The 14,692-nt window shown below is 42.6% G+C and overlaps 1 protein-coding gene across 1 annotated transcript in view; it reads right to left on the bottom strand.

Annotated features, from left to right (window-relative positions):
* ABCA4 (ATP binding cassette subfamily A member 4) overlaps positions 1-13,900 on the bottom strand; it is a 96,008-nt gene extending 82,108 nt beyond the window's left edge. Inside the window, exons 1-5 of the mRNA XM_067538276.1 lie at positions 13,835-13,900; positions 8,592-8,685; positions 7,496-7,637; positions 4,824-4,963; positions 2,011-2,138 (exon numbers count right to left, since the gene is read on the bottom strand). Coding sequence (XP_067394377.1) covers positions 2,011-2,138; positions 4,824-4,963; positions 7,496-7,637; positions 8,592-8,685; positions 13,835-13,900 — 570 coding nt within the window. The remainder of the gene's footprint in view (positions 1-2,010; positions 2,139-4,823; positions 4,964-7,495; positions 7,638-8,591; positions 8,686-13,834) is intronic.
* Between the last annotated feature and the right edge of the window lie 792 nt (positions 13,901-14,692).

Here is a 14,692-nt window from a genome sequence, read left to right as displayed (position 1 = left end):
GGATAACACACACCCCACCTCCCAGGGACAAATTAACTATTGTGAGATGAGCTGCTGCTCCAGTGATTAGTGTCACAAGCCTAGAAATAAACTTTGCACATGGAAAGCTACAATGGTTATCAACAGAGCTTGTTGAAATTCAGAATGTTTCCGCAAAACATTTTGGTTTCAAACTAATTGGCATTTTCCGATTTAAAACTATTTGGTTGGAAAATTCCTGACCAGAGCTCATTGACAACAATGGCTTGTCTTCAGCTGGTGTTGAAAATGGTTTGGCTTCTGGTGTAGAAAGAGCCAAACCTTTCTCAACACCATTACAGAAAGCACGACAGATACCACATTCCAGGAGGTCTGGATCATGCTTTCTGCAGTGTTGTTGAAAATACTTTGGCCCCGCATTCAGCCAAACTGGTTTCAACACTGGATGAGAGAAGGCCCCTCGGAACTCACTACTAATAACAAGTCAACAACGAGTCATTTTCTTAGTACTGTATAGCAGACCTAGGACAAGGATCAGGGGTGAAAGGAAATGTGAAGCAAACCCCAAGAGGACACTTTTATGTATTTTTACTTCATGAACACCAGAGAGACCTAACTTTTCAGCTCCTCAGTTGCTGTAAAATGACAAAGTGGCACTGAAGTCAGTTGAGATATGCCAGTTTACACCTGCTATGGATCTGGCCTGGCAGGCTTATTGTGTGAGGGAGTTTCCTGTAGCTTCTAGAAAGAAGTGTAATGGATGAGTAATCTGGCAACCAGTCACACCATTTAGAACCTGTAAAGTCTGAGAAGAAGTGAATTCAAATTCATTAATCCCCTCTCCTGCTGGTCACAAGCAGGCCCATACATTTCCAGCATTTTGGCTTTATGTGGCAATGAAAAAGAGGAATTGTGTCATTCAGCCTGAATTATTCCCTTCTTCCCACTGCCCCCCACTCTCACACAGGGTAGAGAGCAATAATCCCAGGGGTCTGATTCAGCAACATTCATTCATCAACACAGCATTCCTCTCAGAGCTCCCCAGCCACCAGCACACAGAAGGCCAAAGACAGCCTGGACTTAGTCAGATACAATCCTCTGAGTAGCTACCTCAGGAATGATCTGACTTGCAATTTTCAAAGAGAGTTTTCTGAGTAGATCTATTATTCAGTAAGAATCCAGGACAGCTGGTCTGCTTTTCAGTGCTCCCACCTATTTCCATGAGACAGTGCCATAAAGCCCCCATGTGAGTCAGCTGACATTGAGGCGGTGAAGTTAAACATTTCTACCCGCAGAGTTCTATCTTGCTATTCACCACATTGTTGAGTTAAAATGAGGCACAGCTGCATGATGCTCCTGAGCCAAGTCTTTGATCAGGGGGACAGATTCATTGCTAGGCAGTGTAGCTAACAGATATTAACTCAGCTGTTTTGGAGTAACACAGGCAGCAAACCATAGTGCCTCGGACCCAGTCCCTCCCCACGCTGTTTTTAAGGCCAAAATAAGTCCGGAGTCTGGAAAAACTAATGAAGGGGGAAGAGGCGCTAATGAAAGGAGAAGAGGCACTATCACCTACAAGGTACCTTCAGCTGGGCTGCTTTTTATTCCTGAATAAAGCTCAAAAGATTCCATTCCACCCAGATAACTGCCTTGTAGTGACAGGTGGCTGCTGTTACACTAAGGCCTTGTCTACACTGGGAAGGATAAGTGCAGCTACATACCACAGTGAAAAGTAGGCTGCATCCACACTGTGATGTATAGCGACAAATGTGTCAGTGAAAGGCTCCTGCAGTAGGGAAGCAGTGGGACACTACACTGCTAAACACAGCAGTGTAGGTAGGGAAGACACTGCTTGGGGGCATGTGGAGAGCCATGTAGGGTATATACCCTAAAGATCTGGAGTGTCATTACTCTGCTCACCTACGCAGTGCCTCACCATTGACATGGCTATTTATACCACGCTGGGGGGTGCTTGCAGTGCATGTACTCTACCTGTCGCTGTAAGCGTAGACATTGCCTCTATCAACCCACCTGTTCAGGGCGCACTTGAGAATTAATCAGCTGGAAAACCACTGAGTCTGAGAGGCCTGCATCATTCAGCAGAAAGGAAGTCAGAGTCTCCTCTTCTTTCAAGATGTCTCGGATTCTTAACCCTCTTCCTGAATGCAGAGGAAAATAATGTAAAGAGTACTGGGAGACAGGAGACGGTGAATTAAGGAATTTCCTGCTTAGACAACTGTATGTTTAGGAAACTTAGGAAACTGTATGCTTTGGCCAAGATTTTCAGTAGTTACTAGTGACTTTGAGGTCCAGTGTGAAACACCTTAATGGGGCTTGATTTTCAGAAAATAGTGCACATTCATCACCTGAAAATCAGGTCTCTTAAACAGTGCTTGAATTATGGGGGGAAGAGTAGGAGGGCTCTTAATGAAAGTAAGTATTTAAAAAAAAAGGAAACAAGGGGGCCTCCCCCCATAGTTGAGCACTGCTCTTAAAGGCACCGCAAGGTAAGCAACCAAAAACTGAGGCACCCAAAATCACGGGTCACATTTGGAAATGTTGGCCTTTTCTTTTTGAAGTAATGCTTCATTTTACATATTCAATTACTATGATTAGGGCCCTACCAAATTCACGGTCTATTTTAATAAATTTCACAGTCATAGCATTTTTAAAATCTTGAATTTCACTGTTTCAGATATTTAAATCTTAAATTTCACGGTGTCGTAACAAAGCATGAATATGTATTTAAAAACAACTAAATATAAACATGTAAAGCTCTTAAGACTCGGCATTTCTCACACTGAGAGTCCTGACCCAAACGGGAGTGGCAAAGCTATTGTAGAGAGGTTGCAGTATTGCCACCTTTACTTTTGTGCTGCCTTCAGAGCTAGGCGGCCGGAGAGCGGCGACTGCTGGCCAGCTGCCCAGCTCTGAAGGCAGCACCACCACCAGCAGCACCAAAGAAGTAAGGGTGGCAATACCATACCATGCCATCCTTACTGCTGCTGGTGGCGGAGCTGCCTTCTGAGCTGGGGGCTGGAGAGTGGCGGCTGCTGGCCAGGTGCCCAGCTCTGAAGGCAGTGCAAAAGTAAGGGCAGCAATACTGCGACCCTGCCTACAATAGTCATGCAACTCCCTTTTGGGTCGGGACTCCCAGTCTGAGAAATGCTGTGCACTTTTGTATACTTTTACCCTATAGTATAGAGGTAAAGTATAAAGTATACTTTATAGTATAGTATAGTATAAAGACCAGATTTCACAAACATGAATTGGTAGGGCCCTAATTATGATGGTGTGATGTCCAGTTGGGGCCCCATTCTGCTGGGTGCTGTGCAAACAACTTTTGATAATCCATGTCATTTACACTCACTTCACATTCACTGTCAACAGCAATGACTGCAATCAGCTTGATTTTATATTTTGTGAAAACAGCACTTTAAAAATCTTTCAGGAGCAAAATTTCATTACTCTTTTCAAGGGGCATGTCTCAAGGAACAGCATTAAAGCTTTATAGTCCCCACTATTAAACATATCCTACTCAAGCAAACACACACACACACACACAACCCCACAAAATTCCACTCCTTCCATCCTTATGAAAATATATATAATTATAGTACAGGGTCCAAAACACCCTAACTCCTGACAAGGTTACTAATGAGCCAAATCTTGAAAGCTCCTGCTCAGTTTTCCTCAGTTATAACTCTCGCTGATGTCAACGGGAATTTTGCATGAAAACTGTCCAATTAAAAACTCAATAAGGATCTCAGAATTTGGCCCACAGGGTTCTGTAACATTACTGTTGAACGCTCTAATGTATCTTACAGGTGGTGCAGGTAATACCACTCATACTTAAGGTTATCGGACACCTCCAATTATAAGGCCTTGTTTTTAACTTCACCAGACAAGTGTTTGGGGTGAAATTTTCTATGCTGGATGTCTGCGTCACGCTGAATTGTTTTGGAAAATTTCAGCAAAAACAGCTCAGCTGTTTCTCAGAACAAAATTAGGGGGGACATGGGAGGGGTATGCCCATGTTAAAAAAAAGTGATTTTTTTTTTAAACCTGGGCTTCTGAAACAGCACTATTATTGAGCTACACAGGATGCCTGGCAGCTGGAACACACTTGTTTATTTTCTGACTTAAATAGAGTTGACATGCTCTGGAGAGGAACACAGAATGCAGAACTGAGATTGCAAAGGAAGTTGAAAAGCTCCAAAAACCTGGAGTGCAGCCCTGGCACTCTGAACTTCAAAGCTCTGGCATTTTGTGCTTTCCCTCACTCTCACAAGGCTGATTGTTTGGGATCAGCTTCTACACAGCTCCCTTCCACAATGCAGCTCAGAATATATTTGTGTTCTTAGAAGCCTACATTTTGGTGTATTTAGAAGTGCTCCAAGCTATTTCCAATTAGTCCCCTCATGGCCTCCATACGGTATAGGCACACACCATCCAAGAACACCTGCATCAGATGGTTTATTTGGGTCACTGTATATTGTCTTATTAACAAATATTTGCTGAGTCACAGTATTTGATTTTGGGGGGGGCGGGGGAGGGGGAAATCCTCCTGAGGTTAAAGACTTGTAGCTAGGATAGATCATTGTCCCTCTCAGTCTCAAGACCAATCCATTTTTGTCCCACTAATTTTGGGAGTTCCTTTTAGTATTTAAATTAATCACTTCTGAGACCTTTCAAATACAGAATGTTTAAATGTATGTTTACCAACAGCCAGGTGTGAATTGTATTGTCAGCCCTAAATCCTGACATTGTCAGCAGAGGTGAGGATTACCCAGCTCTCGGGAGGGAATATACAACAGCCTAAAGAATATAATGAAACAAATTGCCTGCAATTCTTTCAGGATTAGTCCTCATTGTTTCCATAAACTGGGTCATAATGCGCAGTTCCTCCCAGATTCTGCCCAGGTCATGGATTTCAGGTGTTTCCAGTAGGAGCTCTTGAGCATCTTGATACACTCTTGCTAGGCTGAAAGAAGAACCAATGAGTCATTAGTAAAGACTAATGACACAGGCTAGATAAGTCAAACCTTATATGTCTTGGGAAATGCCTCAAGAAACAAAGAGCATGAGGCTCACAGGTTAATCTGGTCATATGTACTGTCCATTAGATGTAGGCAGCAATGTTTGGATCTGGATTAGGATACAAACTGCCCCAAAACTTGAGCATGTTAAGACTTGGGATTTTGGTTAAAACCTATTTCTGTACTTAAACCCTTTAGAATGCCTTTAATGTTGTCAGGCTACAGACATGTCAGTCTATATGGATTCATTACAGCAATATCACCACATATTAGAGAGAGAAACTAACGTTATAGCTATTGTAACAGAATCAAAGTTTGCACCAAACAGCACCAACCTACATGCCCAATTTGAAAATGAAATTTACTTTGAGCCCAACTTGGTCACACTTACTCATGCTGAGTAGTATTTTACTCAAGGTGTAGTCCCCTCATGGAGTAAGGTACAGTAGTACAATACAAGTAAGGATGGAAGAATCAGCCTCTCTATTTGTAGGACAGATACAAACAAATCCTAATAAGTAGCAGTGAGAAAAAGAGCACATCTAGCTATTGAGCTGTCACAGATGACTACTCCATATTCAGTAGGCATGAGATAGAACTTGGCCATATATCTGTCTTGAAACACTGCATTTTTTTAAGAGTGCTACATTTTTCCATACAAAGCCAGATACTTTCAACCTGAATAATTTATTTTCTATCATAGAAAACAACAAAAGAAGAAGGAAGTCAAGTCTCTCAGAGAACACAATGTGTTTGCCTCCTCTAATGCATTGAATCTGATTTGCCTCACAAAGCTGCAGCTGCAAAAAGAAAGTACCTAGAAAAGTAAAGGTGCAAATTTACAGAAAGCAAATACACTCGCTGATAGGCCACTCAGTTTGATTTAATATTTTAAATGTTCACAAATAAACAAAAAATGAAAGTGGAATGAAATGGGAAAAACCAAACTAGGCCAGGTTCGGGTGGCTGCACCTTTGATGGCCTTTATGTTGTTAGCTCAAAAATATTTCCACTTTTGAGTTTCTAAAGATAAAACCACCCCAAGAAGTGGGCATGTAGCTATTATTTCCTGCATGTTGTAACAGATTTTGCAATTGTCTTCACTTTACCCTAGACTAGAGGTCCTTTCCCTGTTAAGCTTCGTATCTTGCATGAGTCAGTTATAATACACAATGCATTGAAGCAATTGCAAAGATCATTCTGACCAAAAGATCAGCATTTTTGCCCATCCCCCTGTTAGTGAATTTAGTGTTTGAGAGTTGACAGACTGAGTGAAGTCCTTTATATGTTCCCAGGACAGATACAGCATGGGCAGAGTCTATGCAAGCTTTTCCACATTTCCAGTTTGCCCCAGTCCTGATTTAGAGGAAGTATCTCTAATGGTGAGAAAAGGCAATTCAGGTTCTTTATTCTTAAATCCTTGGCCTTTGTTTTTAGACATCCACTATAATTGCCAATTAAGATGGTGGTTTATGTGATCTGGACACCTGTTCACTGGCAACTAAAGTGACATCACCAAATACATTTCACACAGGCCAGCGAACAGCCATCAGATGCCACCTTTTGGTCTTCATTGACCAGGACTAGATGTAGACCAACATGTTACCATTGAAAAGCTAAATATTCCATTACTGTATCCTGAACCATCCAGTCTTCCTGGATGCTCAGCTTTTGCCATGGTTGGACTTGAATTCACACTGCAGAATAATTCTATAAAATATCCTTTATCATGAAAGCATGCCATTGGTAGGAGGCGGGGGTAACAGCCAATTAGAGTTGCCAAGTGCCCAGTTTTTGACCAGAAAGTTCAGTTGAAAGGGGATCTGTGCAGTGTCCGGTCAGTACTGCTGACCAGACACCAAAAATCGGTTACCGCAGTAACTGCAATTGGCCTCTGCCGCCAGGAGGGTGGGAAGAACTGCTGCTGCTGGAGGAGCTCAGCTGATGGAAAAAAGCTTAATCTGAGGAACTGGCTCCCAGCTCTAGCGGAGAGGTAGATAGCGGTGCCGCTAGGGGGCAAGGATCCTGACAGCACGCACCATTTGAGGAGTGGGGCCAATGGCCAGGCTCACTGCCCGTGACAGCTCGTCTTGCTTTCTCAGCCTCCCGAGGCCCTGGCTCTCTCCAGCTCTTAGCTCCAGGGATCCCCTCCGCCCCACCACACCCCGATTGGGCAGACAGGCAGACTCCACGTCAGCTTCTCCCAGTCCAGCTCTGCAGGTGGCAGATCAGACCCGGGGGAGGGGGAAGCATGCAATGAGGGGGCCTGTAGTATCCGGTTTTGAAAAACTGGAAAGTTTGCAACCCAAGGTGGACTTTTGGCTGAAGTTATTCCATGACTGCTCACCAAGATCTTTCATATCTATGATATGCATTAGAGACAGGCTACTAGGCATTTCCTCAGTATAATAATGCAGCCACAGCCTAGCACACACACATCTCTTTTCCCTGAATGCATGGGGTTTCTCTTTACATACATGGAATTGTTGTAGTTAGACACAACACCAGGAGATTCTCCACGGGTGGGGCTTCGGAAACAAGGATTATTCATGTTACAGAAGATGCCCTGTAACCATGGCAGCGTTCCTGCAGAAGGCATAGCCTTATTTGGAAAATGGCCTGTGTGTATGAAACAGAGAACAGAAGACGAAATATTAATTGTTGCATTTCATTCCTAAGGCAGCTTGAATGAACATTAAAATCTTCATAGGTTTGCTTGATGCAAGAGGAATGTTATGGCTACTTTGTTAGCCAGGAAAGTTTTGCTCAGGTTCCTGTCTTTGTTAAATAAAAAGATGTACATTCTGTGTGTTATTTTCAAAATCACTCAGAACTGGTTTAACTCTGCTCCCACAGATGTCAGTGATAGAACTCCCATTGATTGATTGTCAATGGGAACAAAGATAAGCCAACGCTGAGCATTTTGAAAATCCCACCCTTCACATTTACTAAAAGTATTATGTTAAGAACCATATATATTAATATTTGCAACTGTGAGAGTAAGTAGGGCGTAAGTCCAGGGCTTCCAAACAAAGCCATTAATTTCTTATTGGGAGGACTTCCAACAACAGGCCAAATTCTGGTCAGATATACAATCTTGCAACCCCACTGATATCACATAGTGTAAATTAGACCAGTAGTTAGACCAATATGTGCATATAGACAAGTTCCCACACAAGCAATCACATGTGGAAATGAAAGGAAGGGTGATTGGCAGAGTAGGATGCCATCAATGGCAGAAAAATAAGCAGCACTCATGTCCCAGCCCTCAGCATAAACAACTCCCAAAATCTACTATTAGGATAATACGGTACGGCTGCTGTCTTTGTAAGCAGGGAAATGGCCCATAAATTGTTAAAGTACCACAGAGAAATAGGACGTTTTGTTTTTTTACTTTAATTGAGGGACATTATATGCCTTAAAGTTACATAAACTATTTAGGGTAGGGTCATCATTTTATTATACAACACTTAGCACAAAAGGGCCTTTATCCCTGACTGGGTCCTCCAGACATTACTGTAATACAAATTATTATTATTATTATAACATTTTAGTTTTATAAGATACTCTTACATTCATGTTGGCGATAGACTGGGTTAGCCTTCCTCAGCCACACAAGGACAAGAAATAAAGACAAAGGCCATGCAAGCTCCACCAGAAAACGAAGCTGGGGGGAAAAAAAAGTGTGTTCAAGAGAAATGTTACATATAAATATCCAGTAATTTACCAAACAGAGCGCCACTAAACATCTGAACATCACCATGAACTCAGGCTTGGTCCACACTGCCGCCAGTGGTTGACAGGAGATCCCATCAACGTACTTACGTTGATGTACCGCAGCGTCTACACAGAGCTGCATCGACGGGAGACGCCCTCCCTTCGACACTGCCTTACTCCTTTGGGGAGGTGCACTAATGGTGTCAACCAGAGAGCCCATCTCCCATCTATTGAGCAGGTCTACATGGCCCGCTCAGTCAATCCCACTGCATCGATCACTGCAGAGACCTCAGTGTAGGCAAGCCCTTTGTGCTCGTCTCCATCCGCTGGAAGAATGTTTAAAAGATCATGGATGATTAAAGAGCTAAAGTGAAGAATGAGGAGGCAGCAGGTGCTAAACAGCTAAGAATAGAACATTTAAAAATAGCAGCAAAAAATAATGATTCTAGACAGTTGTTGAGAAGAGCAGATAGTCCGACAGTGACGCAGGACTGCTGGGTTGGATGTGGGAGGGTGGAGTAAAGTAAGAATAGTGACTGTGGCTGTGCACTGAGCTTCTTGTGAAATGGGATTAACAGCCTCAGTGGCCCACAGGAAATTATAGGGATGAAAAAGGACAAGGTTCACGTAGCACACCTGCAACCAACTCCTACTGAATTAGCAGTTGTAACGCACAGTATATTTTCCCTTCAGATGCTTGTCTGACTATTTAATACTATTCATTTTCTCCTTTTGATGTCTTTCTTTGGTAGCTATAGCATATAGCAACTATTGCACATTCCCCACTTCTCTAGCCCTTTATTTTATTATTATTATTATTGTTGTTGTTTGTACTGCATTTGGGCTGGGTGAGCTTGCTGTGTTTTTCTGTGCCTAGCCACGTTGCGTTACATTTTTCTGTAACAGCCACAACAGACTCTCCCCAAATCCTGTGTAGTTAGTTTGCACATAGGAAATTCTCCCCCGGGGCACCATGTATGTACAGCAATCTGCAGAATGCATCGTGTGCCCTTAGCCTTTTTCAGACTAAATGGTGATGAGGATCTAGCAGAAAGAAATTCCACAGTATAATTAAAAACAAGGTTTTGGAGCTCCCCTGTCTTTCCCACTGTAACTTTGTCTGTTAGCTTTAATTAAGCTCAGCCTAGGCTCATGGCTGAAGGGCAGAAAATTTTTTGCCAAGGAAGCATTGCCTATTTCACACATTTCATCTTGAGTTAAAAAAATACAGTTTAGTGCTTTTAAAAGCTAGACAGGAGGGGGGTGGGGCACTAGTAGACCAAACGACTGGGAAATCTGCCACTTTGCAGATCCTCCTGTTCTCTCACCTCTCTGGCCTGGAGTAAGAAGCAGCTGTACAGCTGCTGTGCAGTTGGGTGTAGTAGAAAGTAAAAGCCTAAAACATAAGGCTTAGCATAACAGGTCAGATATGAGGCCTGAGGCCTAGTATAACAGGCCAGGTATGAGACATGAGGCCTAGCATAACGGGTCAGATATGAGGCCTGAGCTAAAATAATGGTCAAGTCTGTTATAAAGCAAAGTTAGCAGAAGTCAGGCTGTGAAAGCTGGCAGGCTCACAGTAACGGGCAAGAACAGAGCTGGAATAACAAATACACATTCCAAAGAAGTACTAGGCACAAGCACATTCCAGAAAGATACCAGGAAATCCTAATACCCCAGAGATAACGAGGGCTCACTGACCTCTCCAAATGACACTATAATGGATTGAAACGTCATGTTAATATGATGAATAGAGATGTTTTGACCGAACCATTCGGCATAAGGTAATGGGTGGTATCTTATGGGTGTAATGGGTATGTTAATGTATAAAAGAGGGTCTCAGAGGAAATATCTTTGTCTGGCCTAGGGGGAAACAGAAAGTCCCGCCATTTACTGCACCAGTACCATTGTAACAAGCATACATGTGTTAGTGATCCTGTAAAGTCTATGGGATACTAGTACCCATGCTTGTCCACAATAAACCTGGCCCGGTGCCTTTGTTGCTCAGAAGATCTGTGGTCGTGTCAAGTTATTCGATCGTGGAGTGGTGTCTGGGTTATCTGCGCAGGGCTGGAACAACATACACACGGGGAGCACACACACGAAGCCAACAACTGACAACATTGGGGATGAGGCTCTCTGCCCCTCCCATCTTTCACCTTCCCAGCAGCTAATCTGGCCACAGGGCTTGGATTTTCCCTGAAAATTAACACCCATTTTAGATCATTTGTTTGGACAGGCCCTAGCACCAGTGATTTTAGTGGAAGAAGAATCAGGCAGGCTCCTAAGGTATGTCTTCAGTGCAGGGTTCTCCCAGGTTCTTACTTGGGTTTTGCCTCTAATCTCCTCTTGTCCACATACAAAAACCTCTGAATCCAGGCTAGCTGGCACCTCTCACTCTATAGGCTAAAAACTAGGTGCTGCTTACATGCAGTTTGGTAATCCAGCTAAAAAAAAGCACTTGAGGGCTGACAAGCCTCTAATGCTTTCCTACAGTTCCCTGTGTGTGCTCAGAAGGAGAGACATGCTCTCCCACAGCTCACTGGAAAAGAAATAAGAATCAGAGCAGTTCAGCTTACTGACCATAAAGAGCCATGGGCTATATGCCCTCGGAAGTCTTAGTGCCTCACATGCGGGGGGAGGGGAGCAGGGGGGTGCAGCACTGCACCAGTGAGGACACAGTAACTTGGGTACTGCTTTGCTGTGTGGCTGCTCACACCTGGTGTAGGTTAACCTGTATGCTGATCACCTGAGTTCTTACTGCAGCAAAGACATTCATCTAATGAAATACACTAGGAGAAGGGAAAAGGAGAAAAAACTGGGTTTACACTCATTTATGCTTGCTTATGATGGGTAAAAAAATGGATGATTTTTTTCCCCAAAAACACATTTTTTCTGTTTGCTTCTGAGATTAGACGTTCAGGTCTTGACTACCTTATTTTTCTTGAAATGCTGTTATGGACAACTAGAGAACTAGTAGGTTTACGCCACTGCAGTCACCAAACGTGAATCCTGAAAGATGGGAAGTGATTTTTAATGATGTTTAAAAGTTGTATTTGATTTATACCACAAGCATGGGGGGGGGAGGGGGGGGGGAAGAGGGAGGGGATGTCAAAATATTTCTCTGTTACAAATTCAACAGCCTGCTTTAAAGGCTGAGAACCCTCAATGCCCCTCACAGCTCTCAAGCAAAATCAGGAATTAACATTGTGAAACTGGCTGGATTAGGGGGCCCTTGAGGTGTATTTAGGAGCTCTGATTACTCCCTTCTACACCAATCTCGCGTTGGGGGTGTCACGCTGGCTGGATGGGGGGGCATTTATTATATTATTTAACATCAGTATTTCAAAATCATAATAATTCATATGAGGTATGCCATGTTAGGTACTGTTAGAAAGGCTATAATGTGCTAAGTAAGATGACGATGTTTATGTTCATGTGTTAGATGTGTAATGGAAGTTATGGATATGTTTGATATATCTGTATTTTAAATTGTGCTGTGTCTGGGCAACACCCCAGACAGGATGGTTGCAGCACTAGTCTGCTTAATGGCCCATTAAGGAAATTAACAGGTACAAGGGGACCAAGGGGAGAAGCCAGGGATATACCTGATGAGTCACCAGGACTTACTCATGTGACTCTGGATTCCATCTTATTCTTGTAAAATTCCACAAGCAGCATGGCAAAGACCAAAGGACATAAAAGGCAGCTGCACGAGATCCATTTTGTTTTCAGTCATCACCAGCCTTCAGTCACTTACCTACCTCTGGATCATCTCATCTACAACTGAACTGAAGCTGTGAAACAAAGGACTGAGACCCATCCAGGTACTGGATGTATACCAGAAGGACTATACGAGCCTGCAAACTCCACAATTCTACTAGAAACCTGATATATATGGACTTTGAAATCAATTGTATGTACGTGCTTGCTTTAATCCTTTAACACTTCTCTTATTGTTTGTTCCTTTCTTTTTATAATAAATCTTTAGTTTTAGTTACTAAAGGATTGGCTGGCAGCGTGGTATTTTGGGTAAGATCTAAACTTATATTGATCTGGCACTGTGGCTGACCCTTTGGGGTCAGGAGAAACCTTTTTGGTAAAGAGCATAGAGTTTTAAATAACTGGTCTCTTTACTGGACCTAGTGGCTGATTGGGAGCTAGAGACTAAAACGCAGTACAGGGGCTGTGTATATTTTATTTTGGCTTCTTGATAACCAGTATGGGGAATCAGAAGCGCTGTTTGTGGCTGGTTGGGAAGTCTGACTTCAGTGTCACCCATCAGTGTTGGGAGAATCTGCTCTCCTTTTGCAGCCTGCCCTGATCTTGGCATTTTCAGGTGGCTATCCTAGGCATGGACGGGTCACAAACATTACTGAGATTTCCAAGTGAAAAAACAGAAATATGGTAACTCTATAAATAGAAATATAGGGCCTGATCCTGTGAATTGCTGAACTCCATCAGCTTCCTTTGACTTGAAACCAGTGGGAACGGGGGGCTCCCAGCACTTCAGAGAGCCAGGCTGTAAGATAATTTGGTTTAAAGAAATAAAAAATGAACAATGGTGAATAAGACATTTATGTAATATGTACTAGTTGTTCTGTCCTAGAAAAAATATTACGTGGAAGGCTTTAAAACGCTTCTCCAATTCTTACTTACCCTGTTATTGTTGTCATTCAACCATGTAATGAAAAAAAATTGAATTTTACTTTATGCAATTGGATTCACACCTAAATATAAGTGCCAATGAGCGGCAACATTAAGATTTGGAGCCAGACTTATCCTAAGCTGCTGGGTGCACAAGTCATTTTTGTTGGTGCCTATCTTTACATACAAGCGCCAAAACCTCAGTACACAGAACTATCTGCACTGCATGCCAACCTGTTTGTCAAATACCCAGTACAATGACGTCTGTTCTAAATTTACTCTGCATCTTGCACACAAATGGACTAAGCAGGCCTACAGACAGCACATCCGATTTCACTCTCTGGTATACACGTTTAGCAGACTGATAAGCACACCAGTCATTTGACTAACTGCACTGTATTATTCTCAGCATGTTAAAGCAGAAACCCGAAGACTAAGGTTTTATTTTTTACCTTTTGCCTTTTCCTGAGCATCCAGTTCTTCCACAGCAGAAGTCTGACCTGTCTAAGGAAGCTCATTGTTCTTCTGCATCAACAGCGCCACAAACCTGTAATATAGAATGCATCCGTCTTTATCTCTCACACTTGGATTCAGATGATAACTGAAACAAACTTCTTAGCAGAATAATTGCCTTTAGCTTTTGCTCTTTTTACATCTCTCTTTCCCTTTACTTTAGGGGTCAGGGCTTTTCAATCATACCTTATACATCTTGCTCTAGACAAATGCTGATGTACAGGAGATGGTGTTTTTCCCTTGTTGGAAGAGTGGTTCTTGTGACTCATTTTTCTGGGTCAATAAACAAGAGGACATCTTTTTCAAATGAAAATATGGATTTCTTTTTACTCATTTCAACTATTACCCTGATCTGGAAGAGAACAGCTCTACTCCTTACCCCCAATCCCACCTTTACTAGTTCCATTATTTATGAGGCTAACGTCTGCATTTTCAGAGTAATGATTTTGAGAACAGACAGATGTCCTTTGGTGGGTGTGTGTGTGTGTGTGTGAGAGTGAGAGAGAGAGAGAGAGTGAGAGAGAGAGAGAGAGAGAGAGAGAACGATTTAGTTATAGTAAGGACCCAAGACTAGCGAAGCTCTCAGCTCACTTAGAAAAATACATACTGGATAACAGTTTTGTAAGGAAAGTTCATGCCAATCTACTAATATAGTGCTTTATTACCAGGACCTCACTGATTTAGTGACAATTTTTGTGCTTTCAATTGCACTAATTCCTGAGTCATCTCAATAGGGTTACAATGGATTTTAAGGTCATACTACACTCTTTTTTGTGGGTTCATCAGTTCTCAGTTTT

Source organism: Emydura macquarii, unplaced genomic scaffold, assembly GCF_026122565.2.
Source record: "Emydura macquarii macquarii isolate MOO-44397 ecotype Brisbane River unplaced genomic scaffold, CSIRO-AGI_Emac_v2 contig_480, whole genome shotgun sequence".
Lineage (NCBI taxonomy): Eukaryota > Metazoa > Chordata > Testudines > Chelidae > Emydura > Emydura macquarii.
This window is presented reverse-complemented; position numbering and strand designations above follow the sequence as displayed.